The 12,898-nt window shown below is 40.9% G+C and overlaps 1 protein-coding gene across 13 annotated transcripts in view; it reads right to left on the bottom strand.

Moving 5' to 3' along the window:
- RIPOR3 (RIPOR family member 3) overlaps positions 1 to 12,607 on the bottom strand; it is a 66,122-nt gene extending 53,515 nt beyond the window's left edge. For 4 of the 13 annotated variants that reach the window (XR_014318590.1, XR_014318591.1, XR_014318592.1 and 1 more), the window contains exon 1: positions 11,824 to 12,605. Coding sequence is in view for 3 of the 13 variants with exons in the window: in XM_082773072.1 (XP_082629198.1) it covers positions 11,824 to 11,928 (105 nt within the window). In the remaining 10 variants the exon portion in view is untranslated. Of the gene's footprint in view, positions 1 to 2,681; positions 2,869 to 10,108; positions 10,348 to 10,426; positions 10,567 to 10,997; positions 11,108 to 11,823 lie in introns of those variants that run through there. The other 9 variants (XM_082773079.1, XM_082773076.1, XM_082773075.1 and 6 more) reach the window with 9 other exon arrangements.
- Positions 12,608 to 12,898: the final 291 nt, after the last annotated feature.

The raw sequence follows: 12,898 nt of genomic DNA, 5'->3' as shown, positions 1-12,898 counted from the left end.
CCTTAATCCTATTTCAGTCTAAAAATGTTAGCTTAGCAAAGACTACTGTTTCAAGTGTTTATTCTAAAACAGCTATTTTCTTGGAAGTTGGATAGGGAGAGCTCACGTAAACAGTTCTGACAAGAGATCTCTAAAGGAGAATGGTGATGCCTTCTACCAAAACAACTGATTGCAGAGTTCACATCTGCCCTGGCCTCTATAAACTTCCTTTCTTCAGCCCTGTGTTTTTGTTACTGCTATTTAATACAAATATCTCACAGTCAGCAAATAGAGAATGTCTGTTTGGGTATGAGAAGGCTCCCTTTTGATATTCATTAGAGGTTAATACAGTTGGTCACACACTTCTTAAGTTGAAAGCATTTCCAGCAAGACTAGAAATTATCTTTAATGCAAGTGAAATTTGTAAACAAAAATACTTTTACATTAGAAAGGAGCAAAAAGTAGATAACTGTCTACCAAAGCCATACAGTAAAAAATAATTTAAGAAATTAATAAAGGGTAGTACTTTTTTTTTTTTTTTTGCAAGACCACCGTGTGCTGTGAAAAACAGAAATGAAAACAGCCTAGTGGTAAGCCACTGAAAGTGCAGTGCCTAATCAGCCAGATGTTTACTTTCTCACTTATCAATAACTGACATAAGCAAGACTTCTGCTAGAGATAATAAATTCCTGGAAGTGTCAGGCTCTTCTCAGTCACCTAGCAGAAGCACAAGAAAGCTACTCCCCAGAAAAAGAAAAAAAGAAAAAAAAAAAAAAAGCAGACATAACTTGAAGTGCTAAGCAATAGTTGATCAGCAGCAGGATTGGTTGAGATCAAACCACACTTAGGCCAAAAGCTAACCTAATTTTAATGTCCCTTGAAATGTTATGAATATCATCAACAAAGACAGTGAGTCACTCATGAAAATGAGTTTGGTTTGTGCACAAAAAAAGAATCTATCGGATCTCTGTCTCAAACTTCTTCTTAGACTGTGAACCCAAGTCTTTGTTCCCTTAGGACTCAAAGCTTTCACAGACGCAGTTGCATCTGTTTAGTGTTTCATATTTTTCAGCATCACGAGGAGTTTTTCTTAGACCTTGGACTGGTTTACTCTGCATCGATGTACAACAACAAAATTCCCACAGAAGAGATAACCGAGTTCTTCTGCCAGCTTGTGTCTACCTCTGTCCCCAAAAGACACAGGCAATCCTGGCAAAAGGAGTATTTTGAGTGAGCATTTTGCTAGCATAGCTAAATCCTCACGGATTTTATTTTTTAGCATTCCTCTTAGCACTCACAGCTATGCCAGAAACTTTGTAACACAAATCTTTTATAGAGCTACACACACACAAAAAAAAAACTTGGTTTGTAATACAAACCAAGGGTGTGTAATACAAACCAGGGTGTATAATACATCTAGTAAGGTTTTGCAAGGTATTAGTAGTAGATAATGTAAATTTAAAAAATCCTCCAATGTGGCCATTTTCTGTCATAATTTATGCTATCAGCACCTCACTGCTATCAAGAATATAGGTGTTATTTACTACTAAAGTGCTCCTGGAATGAACAAAGCAATCTAGCAAGGCTGTGCTTTCTAGCAGCATAGTTAAAACCACCCTTCAGAATTAAAACAAGTAGAACTACATGTTTACTGTTCACTATAACTGCTTCTATGCTTGTGTCTTTTGCTAATTCAGCCATATGAAAAATGTTATCTTTGACCAACAATCCTTACCCAATCTAGCTATGAGGGCAGGAATCTGCAGCATAGACAGGGACTTAACAGATAGAGGGAAGGGCTTATTACTTGCGCCACTTAAGATACTGCAAGGACATTGTTAGTGCAGACATACAGCTATAAAACATCTGCAAAAAAGAACAAATTGCATTGACATACAACGCTGCCATATCAAGGTAGCTGCAAATGCTTTTAATGTCATATGGTGGCTATACCATTAAAAAAAACTCATCTGAGACAAAGATATAGCAATATTACATTTAAGTGCAGAACAAAGATTACTATGGCCACAAGACAAGCATAGAACAACTAAAATCCTCAGTTTATTAAAAAAAATCTGTGGGTAAATCCTTCATGCCTCATAAAACAGTAACTATTTTTGTGATGCAAATTAACTTCATCTATGTTATCCAGTCTTTAATATTTACCTACAAGCCAATTACATTTCAGGCCACCCTTGCAGAATAGGATTGCACCACTTCAAAAAACAGATCCCCCTGTAAGCAAGTTCTCTTAGTTCCTTTTCAAGATGGATGGAGTGAATTATAGTGCTAACACACACACTGACTCAAGAGCATGAAGAGCTGTCACCCAAGACCAATGAGCAAAGGATGCAAGGTGTCAGCCAGGTCACTGTACATACTGATCCTTAGTTCGTCAGCTTCCAATGTCCAAACAGAACAAGGTCAAACAACAGTCACCTTCAAAACATGGTATGTAGGAAAATGACAGTCAGGTTTGTGTTCAGTTACAGTTGTCGGAGTGGCAAAGAGATTTAACACGAAGATAGATGGCCAAATGCATAGTTCATGTTCATGTAGCTATTGCTAGACTGACAATTTAAGGAGTTCTGGTGATAGATGAGATCACCAAGCTTTAAATTTCAGGACAGCACACAGGCAAAACACTTAAATACAACAGTATTGTTATGATTCCAGCAATATTAAACAATGTGTGTAATGACCTGATTTTCTGGCATCAGACAGGCATGATTTGTGAAAGACAGATACCACACATCTTGCCAGATGAGCCTGATACGATGGCAGCAGCGTTCAGAATGCTGAACAGCACTGTAAGCTTCACAGAGATAAGCCTTCCCATTAACGAAGAACCATGCCTGGCTGAAGAGGCGGTCGATAGAACTGTATGTCCCTGTGATGTTTTATATCCCCTGGCAGTTTTCCCACCCTTGCACTATGACCCTCCAAACATCAGCACATGGATCATTGACCTTACGAACTCACATTTGTGATCCTCTACTGAATCATCATTGAGAATGCACAGCCCAGAGACCGTACTGGCAGAAAATCACTTGGGTACTCTTCAAAATTCAGAAATGGCCACTCAGATACAATATAGATGTGTTGACAAGCAATCCCAGCAATACACAAATCCAGATCCAGAATTAAATACAGACACGCTTCCCGCAGCAGTGACACACAGTCCATTCAACGTTGTAACAGACAAAACGGCGTTTTGCTCCATACGACTTGGTTTACTTGAGAGAGGTCTATGACTAGAGGTCATAGTATACTTGCTCATTGCTTTAAATTAAGCTAGAATGCAAGTAAATCCACACACACACAGTGGGAAAAGATTCACCATGTATTACTGCAGCTCTGGAGGCAAAAGTTAGGCTGTGTAGATACAGAAACTATGTCTGGATCTTACCAGAAGATGCAGTACACGATCTTTTCCAAACCTTCTCTTTCAGAGCACATATGCCTTAGACTTATGTTGTTCTTGAAGAACAATTTTAAGGTACTTTGCACTGCTACTTATTTGTGTTGTACTTCTGATGTTTGTTTACAGGCTGCTGGGATGCCTGCACTGATTTTTTAAGGTTATTTAAATTCTTTATTTGTTAACAAATTATGTTGGTTGCACAACACATTGGCATGTGAACACTTCAGAAAAAGGGAGGGGCACAGCTCGGCCTCAGTGGAATTAGGAATAAGATCCAATGACTTCAACAGAGTTACACAAGGGATAGGTCCATTGTTTCAGTGGGAGTTGTGGTTAATTAAAGTAGTATTTCCTGTCAGCTTTCTACATACAGGACTCCCTTGAAAGGTGACAGTACCTTGAAGATCACTCTGTGGGCTTCCATTTCAGACAGTGAATAACAAAAGCATAGGGACGGCTTTTCAAGAAGTCTATGCAAATACTAATGTACTAAAAGCATGAAAAAAGGCACACTCTAATGCTCAGTTAACAAACAGCGATGTTGAAACTGTTATGTTACTGACGGAACTAAACTAACTTAACTAAGATTTTTGAACATGATCCATCCATTGTAACTGCATTTATGTTTTTTTCTTCCATTATAAAAACAAACAAACAAAACACAGCAGGCACACAGGTACAAGCTAAATAGCTACGAATCTTTCCAACTTGAGAAAAGCCTATGAATTTTCTATATAGATCAAGTATTAGCCACTTTTTCACAAATGAGAAGATAATTGTAATAATTGCTCCATCAGCTACATATGCATTTGGAATGTGCATCAAATCTTTGGGAAAACCATGGCCTATCACTTTGACTTTATAAATCTCATCAAATAAAATCCTTCCTCACATTCTAGAGAAACTGAAAACTCTTCTTACAAAATTTCAGTTACAGAAAGTAAACACTGCGGAAATTCAGTGCACAGGAAAACTGGATGTTATTTATACTGTGTTTCGTCTGCACTACTAGAAATGTAAACCTATTCATGCTAACGCTAAAGCAGTAAACATTATGACTTTAAAGTACACTGAGGTCTTTCAATTGCCTCCCTATTTGGTTATCTGTTGAGTCCTGGTACTGGAGAATGATTTTTTCCTCTTCACGTCTGTGGCAATTTAAATAATAAGACAGAGGTTATGTGAGTGCAAAGAATTATGGAAAAAATGTAAGTGGAAAGTACATATTTTTAAAATGCACTTGAATAACTCAAATGCAGCTGAACTGACATTATTCAGACTTTCCAGTCTTATTCAACACTGGATTGAAACCAAGCACAAGAAATTTCAGGCCCAAAGGACATTTTAAAGAAAATTGTAAGTACCTATATTTCAAGTTTACAATATCTGTCTGGGAAATCTCTACCACCTAAAGACAGACTAACCTGTCTCCTCGTGGAATCAAACAAAAGGGATGTTAACTAATTATGGGGATGTCTGGATCAGCTTGCAAACAAGAACTGATTCCGCCCCAAAGAACACTCAAGCCAGAAACCTGGATTTAAATAACTGTGGTCTTCTAGCAAAATATAGATGCATTTTCAGATCCAAATTTTACACTGAAAGTTCACTCCTAACCTGTGCAGCCACAAGCGCTAGGCCCAGCTCTGCATTCCTTCCACACCCAAAATTGGAGCTCTGCCCGAATAAGGAATGCAAGAGAGAAATGCATTTCTTATCTTTATGGCACATCTTGTTTGGTGATGTACATGCCTGTGAACCTGCCAAAACTCAAATGTGTGACATGCTATGCACTCTAATTCCAAAACTGATAGGTTTCAAAAGATTACTCCTGTAGGACACTTATAAAGAGGTGGAACATTTTTTCATAAGCTTACGTAACTGTTCATAACTCCTGTATACATTGACATATTCCAATACTTCTGTTATAAGTAATTTTCAACAACGGAAAAGTAAAAATGCTAGATTTGTATAAAGGATAGGGAACAAAGGGCATAAATTACATATTTCCAGGCTGAGACACATTTAAAAGTATGGCTATACAAAAAGCAATGTTACACTGTAAAATAAGATTTAAAAAAAAATACCTACTTCACAGAAAGCAAGTAATAAATAAATGAATAAATAAATAATAATAAAGGCTCCTCAGCATAACAGTCTATGCTTATTATCCTCCCAAAACTCCAGGTAGCATTATGCACAAAGATGCACATAATCACGTTTTTCCATCGCTTCAAAACAACATGAGTTTCACTCTGGATTTTGGTAAGAAAAATGCAGTTATGTTTTCTTCAGCTACCCAGACAGCTGTATTTCAAAATTTGCAAGGAGAAATAACTTTCAACAGCATATATGACAAGTAACTGTGGAAACAAGTCTCTATGTGTGGATCATGGCCTTTTTAAAATTTTCCCTGATTTTTCAGGCAAAGTCATATTAGAATTTTTTCCGTCTTTTCATACAAGAAATGCCCACCAATGTTAGTTACAGATGCTGCATTTTATGACAAGTCTTTGAGTAAAATGAAATCCTAGTACAGATACAATTGTCAGCATTTTTCTTAAATTAAATTGATATAAAATCAGCCTAAATTCAAGAAAAATCTCCTTTTGTAAACACAAAATGTATCCATATCTGCAGAGTTTCCAATACAATTATAGGCGCCAACCTGTTCTGCTGTAGTTCTGGCCTTCATGGATGTTTTTCTTGTTATTCTACCCCCAAATAGCGTACAAAACGGTAGGAAAAAAAGATGCCCTTCTGTGGTCAAAGTGAAAAGGAGATATTAAGGCAATTTATGTTGCATTTTGTCCAGATGAATATTTTCATAACAGTTGAGAAAACAGTATGTTGAATAGAGCACCCTATGGCAACCAGTCAGAGTAAAAGAAATGCTAGCTAAAATCCAGGGCTTTGGTTGCTTTAAGCCTTCCTAGGCAAGATTAAATCAAAATATTTCCTATATACATTCCTTCTTTTCATCAGCATGTCAACTACAGTAAGTAAGAATGTGCTATTAATTCTCAGCATCAAAATCTGGGATAATTTTATATAGTTGAATATGTTTCCTTACTTTAACAGAAACAACTGTTACTGGAAATATTTTCCAAAGCATGCCGCAAGTGGAGCTAAGTAAATCTGCAAGCACACTGCACACTTTTCAGGGAAAATGTTTCTAAAAATGAATCAGGATTTAATAAAAAATGTCTCTGAGGTATGTAACATGCCCATAATACAGTATTTTTCAATTTTCAACCCTGTATAGAGCTTTTAAAACAATAACAGATGGACAAAACAAAAAAAGTACAATTCTTCCTTATTGTCTCATGCACAAACATATAACACACGTAGAAAACCAATGACATGCTCTAAAACATTAATACTACTTTTATATTTTCCATTAGAAAGACAACTCGCTTGCGATTCCCTCTCCCTTTAAATTGTTTCTGTGGCAACACATCTGGTGCTATAATTCTGGGCCAGAACATTAACTATCCTGAAAGAAGAAAGTTATGTTGTTGTTCTGGTCTGCAAGAATGTGAAGCAAAAAGATCTGCAAATACATGTAACCATATAACCCTTTCCGCCTTCATAGGCGCACATAATGTTGACTATCAATACTTACCATAGCTTAAAAGTACAAGTTTTAAAATGTTCCTACAATAGTTAGAGAAAACTGTTGTGGTGAGCACACATTCTGAGAGCTTTTTTTTTTTTTTTTTTAGAACAAAACGATGAATGCTTTGTTACTGCTATTCCTACCATATGAAAAATGTGAGGAAAGCATGCAGCTAAGAGGAACAAGGTTCATTCTTAGTCATAAACGTAACTTGCCCTACATCATTGAGAACACTTGATATTGATTTCTTATCATCCCTCCAATGCTATGTAAACATTACTGTACTATCACTGTTTTACAGATGAGATATGTCAGAAGCACGTAAGGCCAGAATGTCTGAAGTGTCTGTTAGATGTGAATGCCTCTACTGCTTGTTGCCATGCTGATGCATGCAGTCCTTGGCCCTCTAAGCTGTTGAGGACCAAGAGATCTTTCTTACTTGAGATTATAGGAACCTATTAACAGTTTATGTTTTAGAGATCCCAGCTTCAGCCTTCTAGCATTCTTAGAATCTCTAGTCTGAACAATTTAGTTGTAGAGAAAGGAAAGAAAAAACAGAATAAAAACTTAGCAAACTGAACTTGGGGCTGTACATTATTAGAGATTAAAAAAAATGTTCTTTTGCTAATCTGTAAGAATAATCTAAAGCAAGTTATTAGGAGCATTATACAGTTCAATTGAGATTGACACGGTAAGATGTCAACACTACAGTGGATCTCAGTCCATGATGTAAGGACCAGAGCAGTTTGCAAGGATTATTGCACTCTCAGCCTGGAATAGCAGGAGTTTAAAAAAAAAATACTGAAAATAGATTTTTACTACTCTATCAAGTAAATCAGGGATGAATTAATGGAAAGAACATATCTGATGGGTAAGAAAATATCACTGACACAGTTACTTTTGCAATAATTGCATTTTAAGTTCCCTGTGAAACAGATTTTATTATTTAACTAGAAATAGCCAAGTTCAAACCTAGATCAATTACATACAAAATGGTTTGTTAACTACACTTACAGCATTTTCTGTATTAGTGACAAAGAAAGCGAGATTGTCTGGTATTCTGATCCTCTAAATTAGTAATGATTAAATGCACTGACTGGCTGAAAACCAAGTTGTTGTTTTTTTTTTTTTCTTCCCAAAACATTGGATAGAAATCATGGTTTCAGGCACTATGTCTTTGAAGACATATTGGTTTAAAGCAATCTGCACTGAGGGAGAATAAACTGGCAACAGAAATGGAAAAGTTGGAAAAAGTGGATAAAAACTGGTAAGTCAGAAACAGACCTTTAAGTCCCTCTTGGACTAGTGGAGGCGTCATCTTAAGATCAGAATTAAACCCAGGACCCTGAGCACCTGTAGTCATTAAAGGCCTGCTGATGGTCTTTGCAAGACTTGCTGTCTGTATAATTTTGGATTGTCACCAGCCAGTCACCTTCCAAAATCCAGTTCTGGTCAATAACAATCTGGATAATTCAACTCTGTCTGTTCCCTTTTTCTCAGTCTTTTGGCTAAGAGCAAGTGTGTATATTAAACTAATGTTAAACCCACTATTTTACATGAAATATCTACTTCTCTTCCAATGTAGCCTTACTATTTATTTCATCCAAAGGGCACGATTAACAACCCCTTTGAGACATGCCTCATTCCCTTGCTTTGTTTTGCAAAACTTTCTATACCCAGAGCCTCTCTTTTGTCCTGGTACACTACAATTCCACATTATCATTCTTCAAGCCCTCAAGAGAGGCACATTACAATTGTAACTTTCCCCTCCCAGTAGACTGACTTCCTTTCTAGCTATAATAGCCCCACGCCACTTCTCAGGTTCTTTATAAGCATATCGCAAAGGAGTATTTGTGGAGGAATTAGCTGTGGAAGGGAATAAAGTGATATTGGTCGATCTGCTATTATGGGGGCTCAGGTCCCTGCCTGGATTGATCCTAAGGAACCCAGGGCTGGAGCGAACATTGCAGAGCAACTCTGATGCTGCTCTTCATCTGGACATAAGGAAATCATCTCGTCTTTATACTGCCCTTTAGGGAATAGCATTACATAACTCACTGTTTGGCCTATATTTCACCATTCTTGGCTTCATGCTGTTAACAGAAATGCCACTCCTTCACTTCAGTTACTGACTCTAGAATTGAGCACAGGATAGGACACAGAACCTGTTGTTTCACGGACGCCCTTTCATTCCTCTAAACAATATTCAGAATCTAATGGGCGGAAAAAATTTAACAAGCTAGCTGCTCACTACCATATCGCACGTGTCGCATCCCTGATAAGCTTCTCTCTAGACGTGGGGCACACAGTGGGCTTGGTCTGCTACTCAGTAACACCTCCTTCCCATATGGGAAGCACTAGTGCTTATGTCATCCACTCTGCAGAATTCAGGGCAGCAGCATGTAACTGAGCAACTGCATGAGAAATGAACATTACGGAGAAGTTTCTAACGTTCACGTTCCACTAGACACCACATCTTTCTCAGACACCTCTCTCCATTCAACATAAAACGCTCCCTCAGATGTACGTTGTGTTGTTTACTACCCTTACACGATCTAAAATGACCATTACTATGCTTTTTCTTTTTCAGTAAAGTCTTTCCAAAAAGATTATGTAATGCCCCTCATTAAAAGGTGTAGCTCCCATTTTACAGCTGTGAAAACACTGGTAGAGACAGATCAAGTCTTGTTACCAATGAAGTGAATGACTGAATCGGGAGTTCTGAGTACTGCTGCTCTGACTCCGGTTCGATACTCGCACGCTCAAGAATTACGTAACATCATTTTCCAAACTCGTTCAACTTTCTTGGGTTGATGAACAAGTCAATTTCCATATGGCCCAGTGTATTTAAAGCTTATTGAAAGGGGAAAGTAAACTCTGTCTGAAGCAAAATGTAACCGGGCCATGATCCAAAACCTCAATCCGTATTTATGAGCAAATAAAATACAACCTCTACACAGTCAAAAAGAGCTTACAAAAATATAACCAGCCCATACAGCGACACCTCCAAAACACAACCCCCGCAGGATGGCATAAACATTGCCCTGCTCCTCTGACTTTTCCACCTGCTCCAGCCAGGCATTCACCTCCTGACGGGTTCCCGGGCGTCTCCTGGCACGAACGCGCTTACCCCTGGCTAAACCACCACCGCACCGCCCTGCTCCTGCAGGAGGGCTCGATGCTTGCCTGCTCACGGCTCTCCGGCTCACGGCTCTCCGGAGGTGCCCCCGCTGGAGGAGCCGGGCAGCTCTTGTGCGTTTCCCGCAGCTCTCCCCGCCGCGGTGCCGGAGCCTCCCGGTTGCCCCGCGGCGCTCGGTCCTCCACCGGCACCGGGACCCTGCTCCTCTCTCCCCCCCGCCAGCCGCAGCCCCGCGGCTCGGTCGTGCTGCCAGGTGCTGCCTTACCTGCGGGCTCGCCGGGGCCGTGCCGCCGGGAGGGCTCCGCCAGCCCCGCTTATCGCCGCCGGCTGCCGCCCGGCCGGGCTCCGCTTCCAGGAAGCCGCGGCTCCGGAGCGCTGCTGGCTCGCAGCTGGCTGCCGATCGCCCCGTCCCGCTCGCTGCCTCCCTTCCTCCCTCCCTCCGACCCCCCTCATCCTGGCAGGGGGGCTGGGAAAGTGCAGCGAAGCTCCGGCACATGCCGAGCTTGCGGTCACGGCCCGGACCCTCTGCTATTAATCAGGGAGCATCCCAAGCGCCCCCTCGCTTGCTCCAGCTGCTTTAGCAGGGCCGGGGCAAAGGGGCTCCGCTCGCAGGGCCACCCACCCCTGTCCCCCCGGCATCCCCCCTGTCCCCGTTCTCCTCACCATCCTCCTCCAGCCCTCACCAGCCTTTCCCTAAGCAGCATCTTTCCTTCTCCTAGCGCCCCTTCCCCTTCTCCATCCCGTCCTCCCAGAGGTTTTCTATTACCGCCCATGTGTCGTTTGCTCCGTTTCACTCTCTGCTAACCCAAGCCCTTTCTGCTGCACCCACTACTGACCTCGTTGCTTCCTCAGGCAGGCACTGCTCCTCCAGAATGAGCTCCCTTCTGCTTGTTTTCTGGACTCCTTCCACATAAGCCTGGCAAAAAGATGTGAATTTGTGATGTAGAAAGCAGGACGAGATCCTCCCAGGTTCCCTGCCTCACCGTATGAACCCACACAATCACATCTCTTTTCTTTTGAACAATGCCTTGCCAGGCCTTTTGTAAACACCAACGCACATCTGCGTTCCTGCCCTGGGCACAGCACCTTGTATTAATTACGGTGTGTCTCATCCCTCTTTCACTTTCACGTGTTTTTTCACCATTTCCCCACAGAGTCAGCAAGTTGATTGACTGACAGCACAGGAAGCTCAACGCTCCCCGCGAAGCAAATGAGCTGACTGTACGGAAGTCGGATGTGCTTGTAAGATAACTTTATTACTAAACGTGTTTGCTCCCCTTCTAACCACGTACAGCGAGACCTAGGACACGCACCAGGCCCTCCTATGATCCTGTCTCAGGAGGATAAAACACAAGCTAAAGCTCCCAAAACACCAGCTGACCACAGATCTCCCCCAAGAACCTGTCAGGGCAGAGCTATTGCTCTTTTACAGTACTTTATGACATTGCTTAAATGAAAGCCTTGAAAAGGGTTTTTCTCTCACATCACTGAAAAAAGCATGGTTTTAAGAAGATGCAGGAGGGAATGGACACACATGAAGGTGAGAGCAATAGGAAAGAAGCTGGGCTGATGGAGTCAGCTGAGCAAATAACTCAAGCACTTTGGGTTTAATATGCTTTAGAATGAACAGTGCTGAAATGCAAGTAAAAATGGTTTTCATACCTGATCTTGAAGCTGATAGGTGCTTGGAGGGCTGAAAAAAGGCACCAGTGATACCCCACGGAGAAGACAAACTGCAAGGAGATATAAACACATGGACTCGTGCATGTAACATTACATATTCTAAGAACTGTAACTCTACTTATTGTTCTCTTGCCTTTCCCAGTATTTGAGGGTTTTAAGACCAATCACACTGCTTGAAGCAGCATCCCCCTGGCAAATACAACTACAGCAGCTTAAGATGGAGCAAGCCACACGGCCGGCCTCTGCTTGGGGTTACCAGTCTTACAGGGGGCCAGCAGAGCTGGCTGCGTGCTCCTGCCTCAGGCCCAGCAGCGTGAGCTGTGTCAGATCAGCTCACACAGCACAGGGCTATGCTAAAACCTGGGCTGTGAACTGCAGCCGTAACAGCGCGGACTCGTGTCTCAGTGTGCCAGCCACGCAGCAGGGTGGAGCACGCAGGGGCTATTTTAAAGCAACTTAACTGGATTTGCAGGAGGACGGTTGTCAGAACACCAAATCTCTGCAGGAGCCCTACACAACTGCTGTTGACCAAAAAACCTTTACTGTTACTGTCATTTCCTCCTGACTTATAATAAATTGCACAGACCAAACCCTCAGCTAACGCAAATGACCGAGGTTCCATCACTCCCTCTGCAGATGGCCATATTTAGTTCAGCTGAGGATTGGTCGTGTTTTTATTCCAGTTTATTTTTTTATGACCTTCATTTGCTGTGTCTTCATCTGGTGTGTTTATGCGGCTGGTGCTTGGTTTTCATTATTTTTAACTGCATTTCAGATTATTTGCTCAACGGTTTTGTTCACATTCTCTCCTTTTCCATGAAATTGTAATAAAACACTTGGCTACAGATTTTCCAAATTGAATACTGATGTTTAGTGCAGCTAATTATGTAGCAGGGTTCAAAGTGAGTTCTATAATGTAACAATTTACATATTCTTGAAAACAATGGACACAAACCTAAAGACTATTGTTACAAGCTAGTTTCACAGTCTTCTGGAATTTCCTTTAAAAATACATATGTTTGGTATTCTCACGCATATAAAAAGCAGTAAATAC

This window comes from Aythya marila, assembly GCF_965140915.1.
Source record: "Aythya marila genome assembly, chromosome: 16".
Lineage (NCBI taxonomy): Eukaryota > Metazoa > Chordata > Aves > Anseriformes > Anatidae > Aythya > Aythya marila.
Note: the sequence above shows the minus strand (reverse complement) of the source record. Positions and strands in the feature narration are given on the sequence as shown.